The 21,145-nt window shown below is 43.6% G+C and overlaps 1 protein-coding gene across 1 annotated transcript; it reads right to left on the reverse strand.

The window, feature by feature from the left end:
• Window positions 1-200: 200 nt before the first annotated feature.
• mfsd14bb (major facilitator superfamily domain containing 14Bb) lies at window positions 201-20,941 on the reverse strand. The gene is made up of 12 exons (XM_030357735.1): window positions 20,661-20,941; window positions 19,681-19,773; window positions 18,950-19,012; window positions 18,029-18,156; window positions 16,814-16,928; window positions 16,141-16,359; window positions 15,570-15,683; window positions 11,015-11,086; window positions 10,777-10,889; window positions 10,266-10,363; window positions 2,995-3,128; window positions 201-2,847 (listed from the first exon to the last, which is right to left on the reverse strand). The coding sequence occupies exons 1-12, from the start codon at window positions 20,928-20,930 to the stop codon at window positions 2,638-2,640; spliced, it is 1,629 nt and encodes a 542-aa protein (XP_030213595.1). The 5' UTR covers window positions 20,931-20,941; the 3' UTR covers window positions 201-2,637.
• Between the last annotated feature and the right edge of the window lie 204 nt (window positions 20,942-21,145).

Consider the following 21,145-nt stretch of genomic DNA (forward strand, 5'->3'; position numbering starts at 1 on the left):
TATGTTTAGCTGGCTGTCCAATGGTCACATGACACCTCAGGACTATTGGTAACTAAAGGTAAATGGGTAAAGCTTGCTGGAAAAGACTCACTGCTTAAGTGTTTGAGTTCAGGGAAGATTCTTTAAACTGAAAGCATCTAAACTATTTAGCAATCCTGAAATGTGCAAAACAAGACCAATAAATCCATAGCACAGTCAAATCTAGATCAATAATTTTTATTAATTCATTGCAAGCGATTCAAAATGATAGTTTTAATAAGCTCAAATTATGCAATTACAAATGCAAAACATATACATACTTATTCATTAAAAAAAGTTCTCATTTCCAGAGGCACACGTTTTGCTGAAATGAAAAGCAATCTCACCGCATCATAAACGCAACATGGATCATTTGGAAATCAGCATTGTTTTCACTGCATAAATGTTTAACTCCTTGTTTAGATTAATGAAGGCTACATTAAACTAGCCATGTCAAACACCTTATATATATGCTTCTATCTATCTCTCTCTCTCTCTATATATATATACACACATTAATATTGATCAAGGAAAAAAAAGTGCTGCTTTATAAAAGGAAGGATCTAAAAAGTCTGAGCTCCTAGAAATGAGCCAAGTGGTACACCAGACATCTCTTCAGACATGGTTGATCCGTTAAAGCTGCTCCCGTTCACCATGTTGGCTCCACACTCTTGTGCCATGCAGACCGTTGCTCGGAAATCATGATCAAGTTGCCATCATCACATTATGACGACGGACATTTGCGGTGGGTTCATTAACCAATCATTTACAGAGCTGAAAAGATGGTGACGTCTGTGTTAAAATACTGGCGACTTCCACAGGGATTACTGCTTAAGGGCGAGCTCCCCTCACCGTGGCGTTCTGAGGTCGTTATTGGCAACGCTTGCAGGCTGAGCTGACCGGTTTACTGCAATAGCAAGTGGATCCTGACTATGTGAGAACAAGTCCTGATAAGATGGATATTTGTACAGTATGTATTGAAAGGATGTCTGTACACATTCCCCTGATCACAACTCGCCCACTTTATGGCGGTCCCGCTAACACAAACAGGAGGGAAGCTACACTATACACATGCAGCCGGGATGTCAAGAGGATCTAGAGATGCACAGCCTAGAAGGGTTACCCACAGCCAATTAGAATATAACCCATATCAAGTTAATATATTAATAATATAGGACTATGTATACTACCAATATCCAATTAGTGGGAGGGAAGCAGTTGAAAAGTCTAGGACCGGAGGGGAATGAGTAGCAGTACTATTTATGTTGACCATGTTTAAAGAAGGAAACGTTTGATATGACTGACATTTCTTCAAGTTTCAGAGGAAATCAGGCTTATAAATAATATATCTTTTCACTTTTGATGGACTAGAAGTACATAAGTAAAATTGCTTAGCCATGGCGAGGATAGTGGCTAAACCGGGCTAGGCTTTAAGCTAAACCCAGACAAGGCCAGACTAGACTATACCAGGGCTAAGTACTGAGACTAGACTAGACTATACCAGGGCTAAGCACTGAGACCAGGCCAGACTATACCAGGGCTAAGTACTGAGACTAGCTAGGCTATACCAGGGCTAAGTACTGTGACTAGTCTAGATTAGAGAAGGGCTTAGCACCGAGTGGCCAGCAGTCACATGCCCGGGGGGCGTGGGTGAATCTGGAATGTCTTTTCCAGGTTTGTTGGCATTTTAAAAGATCCTCATCCCGAGATGGCACAGTAATTGTACTCCCTAGTCGCCTGGTTGACAGACACACCTTGGCAAAAACAATGTCAGTAACTTTCATTCACTTTCAAATTACAAGGGCTTCATTTACCCTACCCAATATGGCAGGTAACACGAAGAAGCAATTTTACATCTGCTCGGTATGTGTCGGGAAAAACATGCTTGAAGCATTAAAACAAAAGGAATTTGTGGGAAATTACTTTTTAAAAAGTATGCCTCACGGTGGCTTGCTGGACTGACGAGATTCATCTCTCACACACACACTCACACCTGTGGCGGTTGCCGAAGTAACGGATGATTCCAGAATAGCTGATAACGTACATAACGTGGAGGTCATCTCCATGGCGATATAATGAAAGACATGGTTCCAGATTACCACACACACATGGGAAGGACATTGGTGAGAGCGGTGGTCCCTGAGGAAAGAGTTCCCGTCGGCCATGCCTGCTCTGCCCCCTTCCCCAGAGGCATAGCCGGGGTACAACCTCTAGAAACACCTGGGTGAAGTCTGGGAAAAGACTCACAGTCCAAAGGATTCTAAAAAATAATACCAGGAGGCAAAGTGTCTCTGTCCTCCTCTCGGCGTCGGTCAGACCAAAGCAATTCAAAAAAACGTCCCGGCTCCTCCTCTAACGGGGCCTTCCTGCGATCACTGTGGGTGTGTGTGTGCATGCGTACATCCATGCATGTATGCTCTTGTGTCGGACAAGTCACTCACAACTGCTTTGCACGCGAAAGAAAAATAAGTCTTTAGAAAGTTCTGGATAACATATGTTTACTGAGGCAGGGTTACTTGAAAGGGGGGGGGGCAATGGAGAGAGACGGGGAGAAGAGAAGGCAGGGCAAAGCGCACGGCCGTGACAGGTGGTGTGATCGGAGAGGCTACGTGACACAGTTCACATGCTGCTGTCCTGCAGGAGGGGCTCATGGTCCTCCGTGTCGCTGGTGGGAATGGCCAGGGGGTTGGCGCTCTGGGAGTGGGTGGTAGAGATGCTGCCGGCCTTATCCTCGGGTGATCGGTGGTGATCGGGGATGAAGATGGCCACGCCCAGGGCCAGAATCACGGCACACGCTCCAAACAGGAAGGGGGGGCCGGGGATCACGGACTGCCAAAATAAGAGTTTGGAAAAGACATCGAATGTTGAAACTTTGCAACCGAGCGTTGAAAGTCTGAACCACCTGGGCTATCTAAAATACAATTCATAGTGTGTGTGTGTGTGTGTGTGTGTGTGTGTGTGTGTGTGTGTGTGTACCTGAGAGCTCTCTGCCGTGACCGGCGTGATTTCATCAAGTTCTACGTTGAACATGAAGAAGATGACGCCGTAGAGAGCGGGACCCAGGCCGTTACACAGGCCTCTGATCCCCGTCACCATGCCCTGGACCACTCCTATACACATTACACATTAGGGGTGGGAATAACGGGGTAACTCACGAACCATACATGGCCTGCAATACCCATAATATCGCAATACAGTAATTCTGCAATGAATAAATATATTGTTAGAGAATCCTATAAGGATACATCACGGTATATGTCTAACGATGAACAAAAAATGACTATGAAAAGGTAAAGTGCTTGAATTCGATCTTTGTTCACGGTCCAAACTGAGTTTTTCAGTTACTCGTCTTTGGTTAATTAACTGCAGTTCAAGTTTCCTTCATTCATGTGTTGAGCGCAACCTCAAGGAGAACTCTGTTTAGAGCGCCTTACTTCATTAATTAAACTATCAACATTTGGGGAGATATTTCCTGTATAACTCTTATACTCCCAAAAGTATTGGAACGGCAAGGCCAATTTCTTTGTTTTTGTTGTTCACTAAAGACATTTGGGTTTAAGATCAAAAGATCAGTATGAGACAAGAGTTCAGAATTTCAGCTTTTATTTGCTGGCATTTACCTTCAAATGTATTAAACAACTTGGGATATATCACCGTTTGTATTGGACCACAGCATTTTTAGGTTAGCAAAAGTAAAGGAACATGTGACTAACAGGTGTTACTTGTTTCCAAGGTGTTGTCTTTTAGGTTGATTCATCAAACATTAAAGAGCTCTGCCTGAATTGTCTAAGTTTTTAGCCTTTGTTTAAACCTGTAAGGAGTCCCTTTCTTGTTAAAGTGTAAACCAACAAGACCAGAGAGCTGTCTATTGGAGAAAATGAAGCCATTTTAAAGCTGAGAAAAGAATGAAAATCATGCAGAGCCATTTGACAAGCATTAGGCATTGCACCCACAACAATTTGTAATGTCCTGAAAAAGAAAGAAGCTACTGGTGTACTGAGCAACAGACATCGAACAGGTCGGACAAGGGAAACATTAGTTGATGACAGAAAAATTGTGAGGGCTGTCAAGAAAACACCAAAAACATCAAGTGACATGTTACGATCTGAGCTACCGCGCTCGCTATTAACCTGGGTAGACAGCCCGTAACCTAAGTCTGTCCTTAGGTGGTGTGTTTAACTTGAGTATTGTTCCTAATCTTTCCCTGGGTGAGTGCGATCTAACCTATCTAGGGGGTTAGGTGCGAGGTACTCACCACAGGTTCACAGTCACTGAAGGTGAACAGCCCCGCGGCCCACCGCACCGGCACCTAGTCTGCAGGGGCCGGTTGCACCAACTGGTCTTAACTAAGCCTGGTCGTAACTGCTAAGTAGGTCTTAGTTAAGACCTGGCGTTAGAATGGAACTAAAGCCGGTTGCACCAACGGGACATACGCCTGGTCTTAACTACGCCCGGTCTTAGCCATGTGAATGTTCCATGGAATGCGCATATCAACGCGTTGCTAGGATACCTCGTGACAACAGCTATTTACTATTTTACTTGACATGCTGTTGGACACCGAAATAAATGATTAATTAGTTCATTCATTGTCATTCATCAATTGTGTTAATGCCTAACAATAAAACACTGCAAACGAATGTCATTAAAATATGTATTTGTAATTTCTGGTTTACAACGAGCAGGCATTTAGACGGGAATGGTATTTTTTGACTGAAGCAATGCATTGAACATCATCAAATGACAAGGAGCTAAATTGAGTTGTTTTGAGACTGTAAGAGAGATCTGTTTAATATGTCGGCCTATATAAAACATATAAACATAATTAAAACAACATTCACAACTGATTATAAGTTGAGAACGGACTAATCGGCCAGCGATATCTTCCCGACAGGCGGTCGATCTGTGAACACTAGGGATGGGCAAAATGATTCTTTTCCGGGAACTAGTTCTTTCAGTTCAGTTCACTATAACGATTAGTTTATTTGATTCGTTCGTTTTGATTCGTTCGTTACGTCAGATTACGTGATTTGGTGTCTGGCCCCCCCCCCCCCCCCGTGAGACGGCCGCGAGCACAATTTAAACCACTTCTAGGCTCTAACCCCCGTGAAAATCGAGAAGGGGTTGACATTAAGGTTTCAAAAGCACTTGCCCATCGGGCAAGTACAGGTCAGGTTCAACTTGCCCGAATGTGATGTTCACTTGCCCAAATTATAATCAGAATCTTGAACAGGCCTCTTATTGCCAGGCATGCGGCCTGGTTTTGGGGGGGCTCAGAAAAATCATCCTAGCTCAGACTGAAGCTGAATGTTAGCTTCCACACATGTGTTTAAAAAATAACAAACTTCCCTTTGTTTACTTATTTATCGAGGGGTCACATCGGGCCATGAAGTGATTTCAGTCCACCGTTGCAACCTATTAAAGCTATCGCCAAGTTATATGTAGACCTGCATGATTTCATGCAAATTTACTTAACTAAATGTCAGAGGTAGTAGCAAAGATATGTATTTTTTAACTTTCACGTTTCTTGTAGCTCTAACTGAATAATCACAATCGCGTTTCTAGTAGTGTTGTCAGTCACGATACTGGATTTTCTAACTTTGACACAATACCTGGAAAAATATCGATGTTCAATACCATTTTCGATATCAGGGGAAAAGTTTTTTTTCAGGAAAAAACATACCCAAAGTAAATAGAGTATTCTCCACAACTGAAAGGGCGATAATGTCATCTTTGTGCCAAAAGAAAGATTGTTGTGCAAGTGAAATATTCAATGGGGATGATACTTGGTTAAAGTGAATAAAGCCATGGAACACAGCATAAGTGGAAGATAACATTTCCACCTGAAATAACTATCAGTTGGTCGTTATCATTTGGGAGCGATGTCTTACTATGAGACACAAATAAAGGTAGATATCTTACTATTTTGACACTTGACACCTCTATTTAAATTTCAGGGCAAATATATTCGAATGCACCCAGCCAAACACTCGCAAATAAACATATGGCCACTAGATTGCGCTGAAGAATATGTTTTCAGATTGAAGGCAATTTACCTATTTCCTAAGAAACCTTCTCTTATTCATTGATTGAAAATACCTTGTTTAGTTGCAAAATTTGGCCCAGACACTGGGTTATCTGTTTATGGTGGTTTTATTCGACCAGAATCAACTTTGTGGACCAAAATCACAAAGGTAATACTTCATTTTTGGTTGTTAAAAGAAAAGGGGACGTTTCTTCTTAAGTTGTTATTTGCGAATTTTAGTCACAGAATGATATGGTTTGGACTGTTGGAATAAGTGGAAGCTCAGCTTTCATGTAATATATAGTTTGTGAGGGTCCAATTTCGTGAAAAAGATCGCTATTGCTGTGCATGTGCACAGTTATGAAACCCAAAACCGTGTTCTTGACTTTCCTTGGTAATTTGCCTCAATCCAAAGTACTTCCAAACTGCACTCCTCCATCACTACTCCATTTTCCTTCTACGTAAACCGTTCGCGTAGGCGCTGCACTTGCGATGCTAGCTTTGTTGGCTAACCTTTAGCCAACACCTTCGAATCACGGCCAGAGAACGCACTGCGAGTGACAGAAGGCGGGGCTATATTCGCACTGAAGCGATGCGTGTCTGTTAACTCGCTTTCCGAGAGAAGAGAAGACGCCGCGCTGATCAATTGCAAATACTTATATTTTGCGTTATTTTGCGGCAAAAAAGGTTGTTCTGCAGTTTCTAAAAACATTTGAATAAATAGCCTTTCTATTAACATCCACCCAAAATCCACTTGCCCTTTCGGGCAACCAGAAATCAATCTCAACTTGCCCAAATATGACTTTTGGTTGCCCCGGGCAAGCGGGCAACCGTTAATGTCGAGGCCTGAATACTATATAGTTTAACCAAACGTCCCACCAATATTTATACCACTTGCTTACTCTCTATATTTCATTCATGGTTTTACATTTATAATTTTATTTTACTTTACATTTAATTCTTCATTGTTCAGGCATTACAGAACTTTCATGGTCAGAAATAAAAAATACGAACTGCAGTTTAATTTCTTTGTTTGTTCTTAAATTGACGTAGAATGGAGCAAAGACTCCAGGGATTGGGAAATGCGTTTATCCAATAAACAGATGGAGGTCAAGTCTATTTTCGAAAAAATGTAGGGGGATATATGAGTGGCCCCACGTCGAATGGTATGACCCAAGATACGTCAGACAGAGAAAGCACGCATATTCGACGGTACCGCCTTGTCATTTGTTTACCCAGGTGCCATTGCAACACCATTGCTACCTCTCATTGGCTGAATCTTTGAGAACGTTGTAGACTCAATCAATATAAGTTGCGGGGAGACGAAGCTCTGTTTGTTTGTATATTTTACTTACGTGACCATATTTTTGGTTTATGTTAAAAAAAAAGAATGGAAGAACCAGTTCTTCTTGTTTTGGGGAACCAGTTCTTGTCGTTCACGTTCGGGATTCGTTCGTTGTAACGAATCGGTCGCGACGGACTCATCCCTAGTGAACACTGATCATATCGCCGGCTATGTTTTGAAATGCCCCGTTTGCATAGAAGCGAAGCGCAATGAGCAGTTGCAAGGATGGTGGTAGCGCTGCATTGTATTGGATGTAATTGCTATAGAAACAGCCTGGAATTTCAACTCTACGCCTGCCCCTGACCAGGCGTAAGATTTACGCCAGGTCTTAGTGAAAAGAACGCAAATTCAGTTGGTGCAACCGGCGTAATGGTTAGGTTCGACTTAGAACGCCAAGTTACGACCAGGCGTAGTTAAGACCAGGCTTACGCCCAGTTGGTGCAACCCAGCCCAGGCGACCAGCCGCCCACTCAGCTGTTGCTACTTACCTGTGATGAACACCTCAACACCGCCCCCTCTCTGTGACATCAGTACTGACCCCAACTCTAAGCACTAGGGCTGTAACGATACACCAACTCATGATTCGGTTTGTATCACGATTTTTTACCCACGGTTCGATACATCCCACGATTTTTTTTAATTTAAAATGCATTTTATTTAAACAACACTAATATAACAAGTAACTTAATGTAACATTTAATAACAAATAATTTGGAACACTGAACAGATTTGAACAGAAAGAATACTATTAAAGTATAGCTAAATTAATAAATAAATAACCAAAGATTGCAGTGGGAGGATGCTTGCAGGTAGGCAAAAACCCTCAACTAGTTTGGTTGGTTTGGTCAAATATCCTCCATAACCCAATATTAGCGCTTCTTATTAGGCTATGTAGCTTAAATAATGACATAATCAGGCCGTATAGAATGCATCATGTTTAATAGCCTAACTTTCAGTTGATGAAAACATGAACGTCGCAATTACGAGGCATAGTGTTACGAGTAGCATAGGCCTATGTGTGTGCGCGAGAATGGCAGTGTGCGTATGTGTGTGTGTGAGTGACGTCAGCGAGTGAGTGGACGAGCGAGGAGAGCGAGCGGTAGCGTGTGTGTCTAGTGAAGAAGCGAACGAGTCCGGTAGAATAAAGTACCCATCCTATGGCGACACATTAGTGCCATAATTCACTAATGTGATAAAAGATGCATTCGGGCGTATTATATTATTCCATTATGCCTCTCGCGCATAACAGCCTCTCGCAAAAGATGTTTTTACGCTCGCTCAAATTTAATTTTGGCACTATGGGGGAGGGAACCAAGGCAGGGCGGGCTTTCCTATGATTGGCCGTTTCTGAAGCGCGTTATTTGATTGACAGCCCTCCTCAGCCCTCCTCTCATTCAATTCTGAATTGTACAGTAAATGGCTGAAACGATAGTTACGTATTGTAACTCCAGATTCTATGAGTATAGGCGCAGCCTTTTAAGTGTCGGCCTCATTGTCCTTTAAATAGCTGAAGAAAAGCTGTTTATTGGGAGCAGAACGTCCGCCGGCGCCCGACTATATCTGCGAAATGCGGACCGACGTCATTGAGGCACGCCGCACGCGGACGTAATTGAGGCCCACGCTGTTGGCGGGCGGGGATTACAAATTCTTCAGTGCTACGGCTCACGCCTAGGGATAACCCAATAGCGATAGCCATAAAAGGCTGTGCCTATACTCATAGAATCTAGAGTTACAATATGTAACTATCGTTTCAGCCATTTACTGTACAATTCAGAATTACACAGATACACGTGTTTATTCTTTTTTGAAGAGCAATCGTGTTTACATCCTTTTTTATCTAGTGTGTGGTTTTTATTCAAGAGCATTTTTTGTTAATAAAAGATTGTTTTTGGTTGTTTTGTTAATTTATTCAGGATATTTTAAATGTCTTCCAGACGTCCAGTTCCAGTGTTCTTTAAAAATAAAAAAGTTTATTGATCTTCGAAAGGGTGTACTTTATCATTATATTAGTTGAAAAACGGCAATATTATCGCTTATCGCATTCATTTCTGGGGCAATTAATCGCCCAGAAAAAATTGTTATCGTGACAGGCCTAGTGAGGCGTGGAGGAGGAAATTTCATGGCTTGGGCGTGCATGGCTGCTTCTGGAACAGGCTCATTCATATTTATTGACGATGTAACTGATGATTAGCCTGGCTCATCTCAATCTACATTGAGATGAGGTCTGGGAACCACACATTAATTTTCTCGTATTTGAGGCATGGTTTACGACTGCCCAGAGCCGTTTATTGGGCGCTACGAACGTCAATCATATGAGTCTGTACGTAGCTCATAGCCAATCGTATCAATTATACCAGATGACGTATTTAGAGCGACAGAAATTCAGGTTTATCATGCAACCGGACAATGAGCCAAAGCACACGGCCAACAAGAAGAATGCAATCGTTTGGTGATGTCTATGGGTCGCAATTTTGAGGCAGTTATTGCAAGCAAGGGTTATGCCACCAAATAGTAATGTTATTTACTTAAGACTTTTTGTTCCTTTACTTTTACTCACCTAAAAATGCTGTGGTCTAATACAAACGGTGATATATCTTAAGTTGTACAATACATCTGAATATAAATGCAAGCAAATAAAAGCTGAAAAACTCGTCTCATACTCACCTTTCGATCTTAAACCCACATGTCCTTAGTGAACAACAAAAACCAAGAAATTGCCCTTGCCGTTCCAATACTTTCAGAGGGGACTGTATATTTGGAGCCAGTGTATCGATTCTCATATCGCAGTATTTATCGCCGTATCGATATTTTGTCCCACCCCTAATAGGGTATATACAGTATGCCCATACAGAGGGGCAGGCAGACAGGAGTGTAGCTCACCTTGCTGGTCCGGCAAGGCACTATGTGAGACCAGAGCAGAGACTGCCGGGAAGGTGATGGAGGACAGCGCTGCTATGGTGCCGGCCGCCCACATCATCCTGAACAACACACACAAGAGTAACACACATCAGGAGCAATTCACCTTTTCATTGTACTGTTTGGGGGGTTTCACATGTTGTAATTCCGAAGCGGCCATCCTGGTGCTATTTCACCATTATAATAAGAATAATCAGAGGGTTTACTCGACCCGTGTCAACACAGGTTTCTACTGGAACAGGGACCAGGGCCAATGATTTCTTGAGTTAGCCTGAAAGGTTGGTGCTAACTCTGTCCTCGAGCATGGCCCGCGAGCACCAGAGTAAAGTCCTAGTGTGAACACTTTCCTGAGTAAGGAGTTAGCCCAGGGCGGCCAACTATAGCGTGAAAGCCCCTTAGGTATTCCACAGCTAAAATGTGTAATTGGGATGATATTCTGACATGTGTGGACCTGTGTAACACACACAGGACTCACCAGGACTCGGATCCGAAGGCGTACCACAGCAGCTGCAGCACTTGGAAGCTCAGACCCAGTAGAACCGTCTTCTTATACCCTACCGTTCTCATGAGGACACTGAGCAGCACCGTCTACACACACACACGCACACGCACACACACACACACACACACACAGTAGGAAATCTATCAGACTGTTAGCAATATCTTAGGGATATCATGTGCCCACAACAGTGAGCTTTAGATGGATTTGTTACCTGGGCGATGATGGACAGAATCCCCACCATGGCGATGTAAGCAGCAATGGCTGCTGGGGAGAACTTGATCACCTAGAACAAACAAGCATTTATGATAAATGCTAAACGTCTGCCCAGGCATGAATAACCAAAAGATACAATTTCTTAATCCGATTTTTCGGCGGGCCGGGGGGGGGGGGGGGGTATTGTGTTTTTGTTCAAAGGACTTTGAGTTTCATATCATAAGTTTGTATTTTTATACATTTTATTTATCAGAACTGTGTGAGTGTGAGTGACGTCAGCGAGTAAGTGGACGAGTGAGGAGAGCGAGCGGTATGCGAGCGGTAAGCGGTGTGCGTGTCAGTTTAGTGAAGTAAATAACGAGTCCGGTTGTGATAATAGAAGAATAAAGTACCCAGCCCGCCAAGAATCGGTTGCCGCTACATTCCGACCATATTCGGACCTATATACAGACCCACTGCCGGTCAAAGTGAAGGGTGTTGCCCCCCTGGAGGGAACATCTCCCCTGTGCTCCTTGACTACGGTCTGGGAGTAGACAGCAGGAAAGGTGTAACGCAAACCAGCTCATATTTGGAGGCGGAGCGCAAGAGGGTATACGTGGTCCAATAGTGCGAGTTAAAAATAAAGCACATAAATTTGAATGATTTTAGCTTGTGTGTGATTTATCGCGGGCACGAGTCGGGTAACGGGCCAAATATTATAGGGTCCGGATTTCATTTTGATATTATCACGGGTGACGGGGCGGATCTGGTGCTGAACTTTGCCGGTTTGGGCGCGGGCGGGTCTCAAACAATGGACCCGTGCAGGACTCTGGCCTAGGCTATTGGAAATAAACAAAATATTGGAAAGCAGAGTAGGTTGGGCCGCGTTGGTTGGTTGGCCACGAGAAAGTATCTCTAAAGGAATTGTAGCCCAAACAGTTGCATGGTAGATCCATAGATCTGGTAGGTCAGATTCCAAGTCAGCTGAGCTACAATGCTGTCCATGATGCTGACATGGCTAATGCGGCCCAACCAACTCTGCTTTCACACACACACACACACACACACACACACACACACACACACACACACACACACACACACACACACACACACACACACACACACACACACACACACACACACACACACACACACACACACACACACAGGCCTACTCTCTCGTTAGCACCAGATACTTTCTCGTGCCCACGAGAAGCGTAAAAAAATAAAAAACATTACCCCAATTCCCTTTACGAGTTCCGTACTTTTCTATTGTGACAATAAAACAATGAAATAAAGTTTCTTTTTAAGCTGAATTACCATATTATTTTAGTGAGGACTCATAAATAACTACAAATAACCAATGTTATGGAAAACTGTTTATGTTTTGTTAGGGTTTTCTGGAATTTCTTTTTAAAATATATAGCGGCCGATATATCGGATTTTTAAATCACCAAATATTTGTAGCGGTATCGGCCTTAAAAATCCTTTTATCGGTCGGGCTCTTATTTAAATATTATTGCTGTCAGTTAAACACGTTATTAACGGCGTTAACGCAAACCAATTTTAACGGCAGATTTTTTTTTCTTTTTTTCTTTGGCTCAAAACAAAGAAGCAGTAGCCTGACTGCTTTGTTCAAGGCAGTATGTTTGTATTCATCTTTTAATTGCACTATAGGCTTTTTTTTTGTATCGTCCTGTTTTGATCAGTATATGCCAATGTTGTTATCAATAAAAATACATTTGCACAAGGCAAGCCGATGCACCTCTCCATGTTGATAAAAGCATTAAAATGAGAAAAATTAATGGGACAAAGAAATCAAGGGATATTTAGAATAGAAAAAACATTTGCGATTAATCATGAGTCAACTATGGCATTAATGCGATTAAATATTTTAATCGCTTGACAGCACTAGTAAATATAGATACAAAATGCCTTCTCTTGGTTGCATGCATGTCATTCCATGAGTCATCCATTAAAGGCCTTTTCGGGTTAACAGTTAACGTCAATCACCCAACAAGCAGTGAGAGGAGATAGTGAAAGCCTCTACAACAAAACTAAGTCCAGACCAAAAGTGACCCGAAGGCATTTTGCATTCATTTAAAGATCCCATGCCATTCTATTTAATGATGCTTTAATATAGGTATTAGTGGGCCACAAACACAGTATTCAAAGACGTCCCCGAAATTCAGCCGTGGTGCAGAGTTACAGTCACTCCGAAACAGTCCGCACATTGAGCTTCCCCAAACGCGCTGTTTCGGTGGGCGTGTCAAGGCAGGTCAAAGGAGGGGGGTGGGGGTGTGGCCCTGAGCAGCTTGTAGCCACTACCATGCGCTCTGTATATGGTGGGCGTGTCAAGGCAGGTCAAGGAGGGGGGTGGGGGTGTGGCCCTGAGCAGCTTGTAGCCACTGACAGTACCATGCGCTCTGTTTACCGGTGAATGTATCGCAATGGCTCTTAGAAACCCATATTATACATAGATATCTATATCAGATAATATATAATATATATTATCACGGCCAAAAGCTGTGTGAGCCTCCAGACGATAGGTTATTATGAATCTCAAACGACCGCGTCTACTTCAGATTGATGTGGAAGTGGAAGAACCAGAGACGTCGGAGAACCCGATGAAGTCCTTTGTGATTCATTATATCGTCTGGACGCGCACACAGCTTTTGGCCGTGATAATATGTATTATTTGATATAGATATCTATGCATTATATGATATTATTTAGATATAGAGCAGAGCTCCAGGACTGTAACGCAAGTGTTGTACACTTCCTTGTTATTTGGATAACCGTTCTGCTGTTGTTGGTGTGATGGCGCATAACACGTAGGACTCTCGTCTCTGGTATTTCTACAACGAGACTCGTAGTGGGGGTTATCTCAGCCATGGTTGAGAATGAATCGGGGGAAAGGAACTTTGGCTTTGACTCCCTGAAGTAGGCTACATGAACCACGACATGGAGGAGAAAGGGATTGTTGGCCGCGAATGTATCCCGCTTGAGCCCTGCTTCCCGCCGCCTCGGCGGCGGTCAGCGCTAATCACCGCCTCGGCAGCGGTCAGCGCTAATCACCGCATCCTGAAGCCGAGGCGGTGGTCCATCGGCAGCGAAGCTCCGGCGGGAGACGACCGCGGTCAACAATCCCTTTCTCCTCCATGTCGTGGTTCATGACTTCAGGGAGTCAAGCCAAAGTTCCTTTCCCCCAATTCATTCTCAACCATGGCTGAGATAACCCCCACTACGGGTCTAGTTGTAGAAATACCATAGATGAGAGTCCGACGTGTTATGCGCCATCACACCAACAGCAGAACGGTTATCCAAATAACAAGGAAGTGTACAACACTTGGGTTACAGTCCTGGAGCTCTATATCTAAATAATATCATATAATACATAGATATCTATATCAAATAATACATATTATCACGGCCAAAAGCTGTGTGCACGTCCAGACGATATAATGAATCACAAAGGACTTCGTCGGGTTCTCCGACTTCTCTGGTTCTTCCACTTCCACATCAATCTGTAGTAGACAGAACCCTGCGCTGCCTGCTGCCGGCGCGAGGCACCACCGCCCGGCTGCCCGCTGCCGGTCGGTGGTGCTTCGCGGCGGTGGTGCCTCACGGCAACCTGCGGCAGGCAGCATGTCGCAGTTCATGTAGTTCGATGTCGTTCTGCCATTGCATTCAAAATACTGTAACTAGCCTGTTACTACGAACTAAGCAACTACCGTACACGTATTAGCATTTAGCACTAGCTCAATCACGACTCCTTCAGAATTCTTGTGGGTGGTTACGAACCAACCAAGTGGGCAGGGCCATGAATAATAATTTGACAACGCTACGTCACAGTGTCACCTTATCCAGATTGGCTCATTTCTTCTGCCTTTTTCCTTTCATTGCCTATTGCATTCAGCAGACACACTGCATAATTTCAAACTTACCACGTTTCACAAACTTATTCAGACCTATGTTTATTTAACAAACAATAGGAAAAATGTGATTTTTAATGGCATGGGCTCTTTAAATGTTGACTGTGGGCAGGGACTTATTCAAATAGGGTTTACTTTCGGTCGGTGAGTTTCTAGTGATTGAACAATTCAGCACTCCCCGTCCTTCAAACTTTGAATGGCTAACCTTTATTGATGGGCCTGGTGAGTGCGTAGGCCTTGTTACCTGTTTTAAGTTGTATTGATTTGCCTGGTGAGTGCGTAGGCCTTGTTACCTGTTTTAAGTTGTATTGATTTGCCTGGTGAGTGCATGGGCCTTGTTACCTGTTTTAAGTTGTATTGATTTGCCTGGTGAGTGCGTAGGCCTTGTTACCTGTTTTAAGTTGTATTGATTTGCCTGGTGAGGATCTGGGCCTTGTTACCTGTTTTAAGTTGTATTGATTTGCCTGGTGAGTGCGTAGGCCTTGTTACCTGTTTTAAGTTGTATTGATTTGCCTGGTGAGTGCATGGGCCTTGTTACCTGTTTTAAGTTGTACTGCTGTGCCTGGTGAGGATCTGGGCCTTGTTACCTGTTTTAAGTTGTACTGCTGTGCCTGGTGAGTCCGTGGGCCTTGTTACCTGTTTTAAGTAGAGGAAGAAGCTGGAGTATTGTCCCGCTTCAGGGAGGTAGGAAAGGAAGACCGTCACGCAGATCAGCAGCACTGTGCTATCCTTTCCCACACGGCGCAGAGACTGGGGACACACACACACACAGTACAAGTCAGATGTGAGTAATGTTTGAGTGTGTGTGTGTGGGGGATGTAGGAGTAAGTACCTCTGACCCTAGTGTTTGCCCTACGACCCAGGGGTCATGACAGCTCACCTCTTGGGGTTAATGTGTGACTAACTTTCTTTGGCCTGAGATCTCTCCAGGTAGTTCAGTCTGTTGACTTGGATAGCCTTCAAATTCGATTTGACTCTGTTCTATATCGCATCATGAAGGCTTTCCTTATGCAGATCATTGTTCAACTGGCTTTTTTTTTTTTCACTGATTTTCATTTAGATTGGACATTTCATACTGCCTGCTCAAATAAAACAAACATTACCAGCAATTTTTTGGAACAAAAATAAAACACATTGTGTACAGGTTTAAAAGTTTAAACGAATTATTAAAGCCCGAGCTAGGAGCAACCACGACCAGCAGACTCACCGCAAAGGGGTCCGCCTGCTCCCAGGAGATGGGGAAGCCCCAGGAGCTCAGCCTCATCTTGTCTGGCAGCGACTCCGGAACCACAAAGAACACAAAGGCAATGTCCGCCACCGCAATCACAGTGGCGACCAGCACCACCAGACTGTCTCCGTACTGGGCGGACAGGTACTCCCCAATAGCCGGGCTGATGACCAGACTGGCCGCAAAGGTAGCGGACACCTACCGAGAGATTGAACACAGTGGACGGTGAACTTAGAACATGGCACACTAAGATACATCACAATATCATCAAGATGAGGATCAGAACTAAGGGATAATGTACAGCCGGCTGGTCATTTATCGCTAAATAAGCCCCCGCTGCATTAATGTTCTTGCGCCAGTGTCCCCAATATAGCTTTCATTGATTTAAAATGATTATATTGCTTCCGATTAAACAAAAAGTCTGTAGGCATGCACAGTGGCCATAACAAGCGCCATCAGATCAGATACCCCTGTGTTCCCCCCAACGATAATACCTCCGTACTGCTACAGACCAGAGAATGAAACACGCCAACCCCCCCCCCCCCAGATTGAACACCCGAATAAAAAAAAAGTACTGAGAGTAAATCCATGGTCCATTTTCCAACAGATTATATGCAACTGAACAGATTGCAAATAGTGCATCCATCGTTACCAGTCCGTAGGCAGTGCTGCGTTCCTGCTCATCGGTGATGTCAGCCACGTAGGCAAATATGACAGAGAAGGTCACCGCGAAAACGCCCGACACAGAGATCAGTGCAAAGTACCACCTGTAAGGGAGACAAACACATTCAGCGCTCCCCAGAGATCAACAGAATCTGGGTGAATGATATGTGGTTCTCTTTAATAAAGTTATCCAGTGGTTAGTGCAGATACCGCAACAACACCTACTAGATAGGAGTCAGGATTAAGAACCTTAATTGGTTTCTTTTCAGTCTCCTCTGACGGCGAGTGCTTTGAGTCACGAGAAGTGTGTCTGGGGAGAGGCTCGGTTCAGCAAGCGGAGGCAGTATGAGCTGCTGTTCATTAGTGGACCTCCGCTTGCAACTGATTATCAGTTATGATGCAAAGCCAGGTTCAAATTCATGGATCAATCCATCGTGGTTAGTTCACTTTCGCCATAATGTACTTACTCCTGTGGTCACCGTATGTGAACCATCAAACATAATGGGACCTGTGTCATGATAAATATCCAACTTTTGACGCTTTATTCATTTGCTCTCACTCTCCTCCTCCAGCTCCCCCAGTCACATGGGCATCATGTGAGGGCCCACACACTCAGCGGCTCGCTCCCTTCCTTAGGAGTTTGTGTAGTCTGTGTCTGATGGCCGCGTACATGAATGTACTTGGTATGCTAGACCAAACTCCAACCTCGGGAAGATACAGTGGGTCTTCATCATGTTCTCAGTACTCAGAAGATCACACCGGAGTTGGTGATACACAACTGAATAATTTGTTAACAAAACAAAATAACAGCTCTCTCAAAGTTCACCATGACTTATTTCTAAAGGTAGACAACATATTGGTAATTGTGAGCCAGCTGTAGCAGATTGTCAACCAAACTAATGCCAATGACACGTCTATAACAGCACCATGCTTATGAGGAAGGCTTAAAATAACTGAACTAAAGTTCAGTTCTTCATAAAATAAAGCTTTGGTTCAGTTAGTATATGATCTAGTTTGCACTAGATATGATCTAGTTGATGCACAGCCTAACAGATGCTATGTGGAAAACAAGAAGCACACACACACACACCACACACACACACACACACACACACACACACACACACACACACCCACACACACACACACACCACCACACACACAACACACACCACACACACACACCACACACACCCACACACACCATGGGCTGATCCTCATCAGGGGAATGGGTGCACACGTGAAGAAGACTGTCAAGAGGAGGAAGGACTTCCTTCCCCACACGTCTGACATGGCACCAATCAGAGGGGCGGAAAGGAACGACAGGAGACCCTGAGGCAACAATGACAGAAGACAAGTTAGTGCTGATACATCGCTTATGTGTCCAAGTGTCTTTTCTGAGGCACTCTGATGTTTTGAATTAAAGGAATTATCTTTAAATCTGTTTAGGAATATACATCAACAATTGTGGTCAGCACAGGTTTGGCTATAAGTGAAAGTTAGGCCCGTTTATCTGTGGAGCTCAGTCTGAGCAGAGGTTTGTGTTGATGGCTGAATCTGAGAGTTAAGCTTCTTTGACACTATGGACGTTCAAGACACTCTTGTAAACTTTAAGTGTCAAAGAAGCCAAGGTGTGTGGGGTACTTCATTAACAACATCGCTCATTATAACGCTCATTAAAGGCACTAGTTTTAAAAAGGTTCATCCAAAAGTGTCTATGGGTCGTCAGCATGTTGATAAATCGTCCCCCCTCCTTCCTAGAACTCTCAGCCCAAAACTCAATGTTTTTAATCTCATAGGGTTCGACGTTGAGCTGAAACCAGTGTTCACTTACACTTCTGTTCTGAGTGAGTTACTGAGTGGGTAAGAGGCAAGATGCATCCTTGCTTCATTCGTTCTTACTAAGAACAGGCCTCTGTATACTTCATTACAGGTAAGCACCCCAAAGTAGACCTTGATGCAAGCCAAAAAATTTTGAATTGTACTGCTACCAATTTTGGAGAAGTTGTTGGGGGAAGTGAGTGTTGAAATGGTGATGAATGATACAGCGAAGAGGAGACAGGAAGACTGCGATGAAGTGTGTGGCAAATGTTCAGACGGCCAAGAGGGTCTGGGAAGAAATTACCTTCACTCCCTGGATCATACCGTTCATAAGGAACGTGTGCTGAGGGAAAGTTTCATGGAGCACCTGAGGGAGAAGACATGAGATGCTTAAACCGCAGGCAGGCTATGGATTTATGTAACCTAGTAGTATTAGTTGATAATATAAGTGCACCATAACGATTTCCTTTTGATTCTTACCCAACATGGATCAAACTAATTTTCTCTGTTGAGCATCACTTTTTAACAGAGGAAGAATCAAGTCTATTCGGTGCTTAGTTGACATTTGTTTGATTTTTTCCACATTAAAGCCCAATTCATAGTCCAGCCATAACATACACAAATATAACACAGCTGGGGGACTCTGGGTGCCTACATAAAGGATTCAAAACATGTAGTATCAGAGTACACTGGATGTTTGCCTTTGCTGGTCCGTACGGAGGCCATTTTTTGTGACTGCGCATACCTGCCGATTGCATACTTGTTTGTCAGACACAGCATGGATAGGCTTGAGACTTTCTTATCTAGATCATTTTTGTGAAAATGTAGCTCCATCCTGTATGGACTGTATGGATATCCTGTGCATATGTGTCAATAGTTAGCATGAAGAGGTGAACCAAAAACGTTTAAGTTACTGGAAACTCGTAAAGTGGAAACGACGCACACAATTATGTAAGATGAACAGCTGGACTATGAAGGGCAAAAGTCTGCAAAGTGTCCCTCCACACTGTGTACTTAACTGAAGACTTTACTCACCTTCAGCATAGGTGTCGTGAGCAGGCCCCAGGCAAAGAACTCTAGAAAGATGACCACCACAGCATGGCTGACTCTAGCACGCCCTCGGCTATTCTGTAAGGAGCCTCAGTGTCATGATTCCAGCAGAGATAAACATAACATTAAAAATGAAGCTAATACAACGACTTTGATTATGATAACATCTTTCAAGGCGCTGTGTGTGTGTGTGTGTGTGTGTGTGTGTGTGTGTGGTGGTGTGTGTGTGTGTGTGTGTGTGTGTGTGTGTGAGTGAGTAAAGGCAGGGTATCACTTCATCCACTCATATTAACACCCTTCAAAAGTAACAGCTTTTGTTGTGGTAGGATAGGAGATGAGCATAACATGAAGTGGCATCATAGATACAATAAAGTCATCCATTCTCCAAAAGAGCCCATTCAGCTGATCGATCATCGCAAGCATTTTATACATCTAACCCAGCCATTAGTTGCTTGGAATGTAGGTCCACAAATTGCAGTACAGTCAGTACAGGTTTGTCTATATGCAAGGGCCTACGACTCATGTATGAATGTTTACACGCGACACCAGTCTAGGCAATAATTACCACAGCAATAACACCACGTCAAATATGTCATAAAGGTTTATAGTGCATCTCAAAATAAACTCTCAACGCGTCATTCTGAATCGATACAATGTTATTTATCGAAGATTAAGCGTAGTTTTGTAGTTTCAAATTGAGTACTTGTGAGTTATGTTCACTGTCATTCAGCCACCGGCATCTGGGTGTTGATGTTGGCTAACACGCTAGCTGTTTACATCCCCCCCAACTACATGTATATCTCTCCAAACCGAGAACAAACGTGATACAATGTGGCGGTAATAAAATTGCACATCCGACAACAGATGTCCAATGTCAATGATCGATGTCATTTCACTCATAGCTGCTCACGTACAGTATTAGCATTAGCCCACAGCGCTAAAACACGTCCCATTAGCAGACTTACAGAGCCGCGGACCAACATAGCGTCGCTGGCCTCCGTCGCTGCTTTCTCCTGGTTCATCTCACATCTTGCCGAAACGATGCTCACATGAAGTCCATGAGGTCCAGCTGACTGGGTTGGCTGCGTTTCTTCCAGGGTGTATGCTGTAAGGACGTCTTTGCAAACTATCCCGAACTCTAAATAAGAGTAATTATAACGCGGTACTCCGTGTATCTCAGAGTCATGAGGAGGCTTGGCCTTCGATACTCTGAATTCCTCAGCTCCGATTTGCATGTTTAGAAAAAGGCGCTGGTGTTTATGTTATGGGTCAACTCGCATGGGCGGTGCATTTTATTGAAAGGTTAAAGGTATGACATATCAAAACACCGCCCCTCTTAGCCACCTATACTAAATAAAACGAACTAACTTTTGACTTCTTCCCGGTGTGAGCACCGCCCCTTCCTGAACGTAAAGCACCATCAACTGTTTTCTGATCAGTTTTGGGGACA

This window comes from Gadus morhua, chromosome 6 (genome assembly GCF_902167405.1).
Source record: "Gadus morhua chromosome 6, gadMor3.0, whole genome shotgun sequence".
NCBI lineage: Eukaryota > Metazoa > Chordata > Actinopteri > Gadiformes > Gadidae > Gadus > Gadus morhua.

Excerpts from the sequence above, each read along its gene's own strand:
- mfsd14bb (XM_030357735.1), bottom strand. The coding sequence starts at position 20,930 with ATGCAAATCGGAGCTGAGGAATTCAGAGTATCGAAGGCCAAGCCTCCT. Across the intron at positions 15,684-16,140 it reads AGCAGGCGGACCCCTTTGCG|TCTCTGCGCCGTGTGGGAAA; the intron begins GTGAGTCTGCTG and ends GTGTGTCCCCAG. Across the intron at positions 3,129-10,265 it reads TGCCTTGCCGGACCAGCAAG|GAGTGGTCCAGGGCATGGTG; the intron begins GTGAGCTACACT and ends TAATGTGTATAG.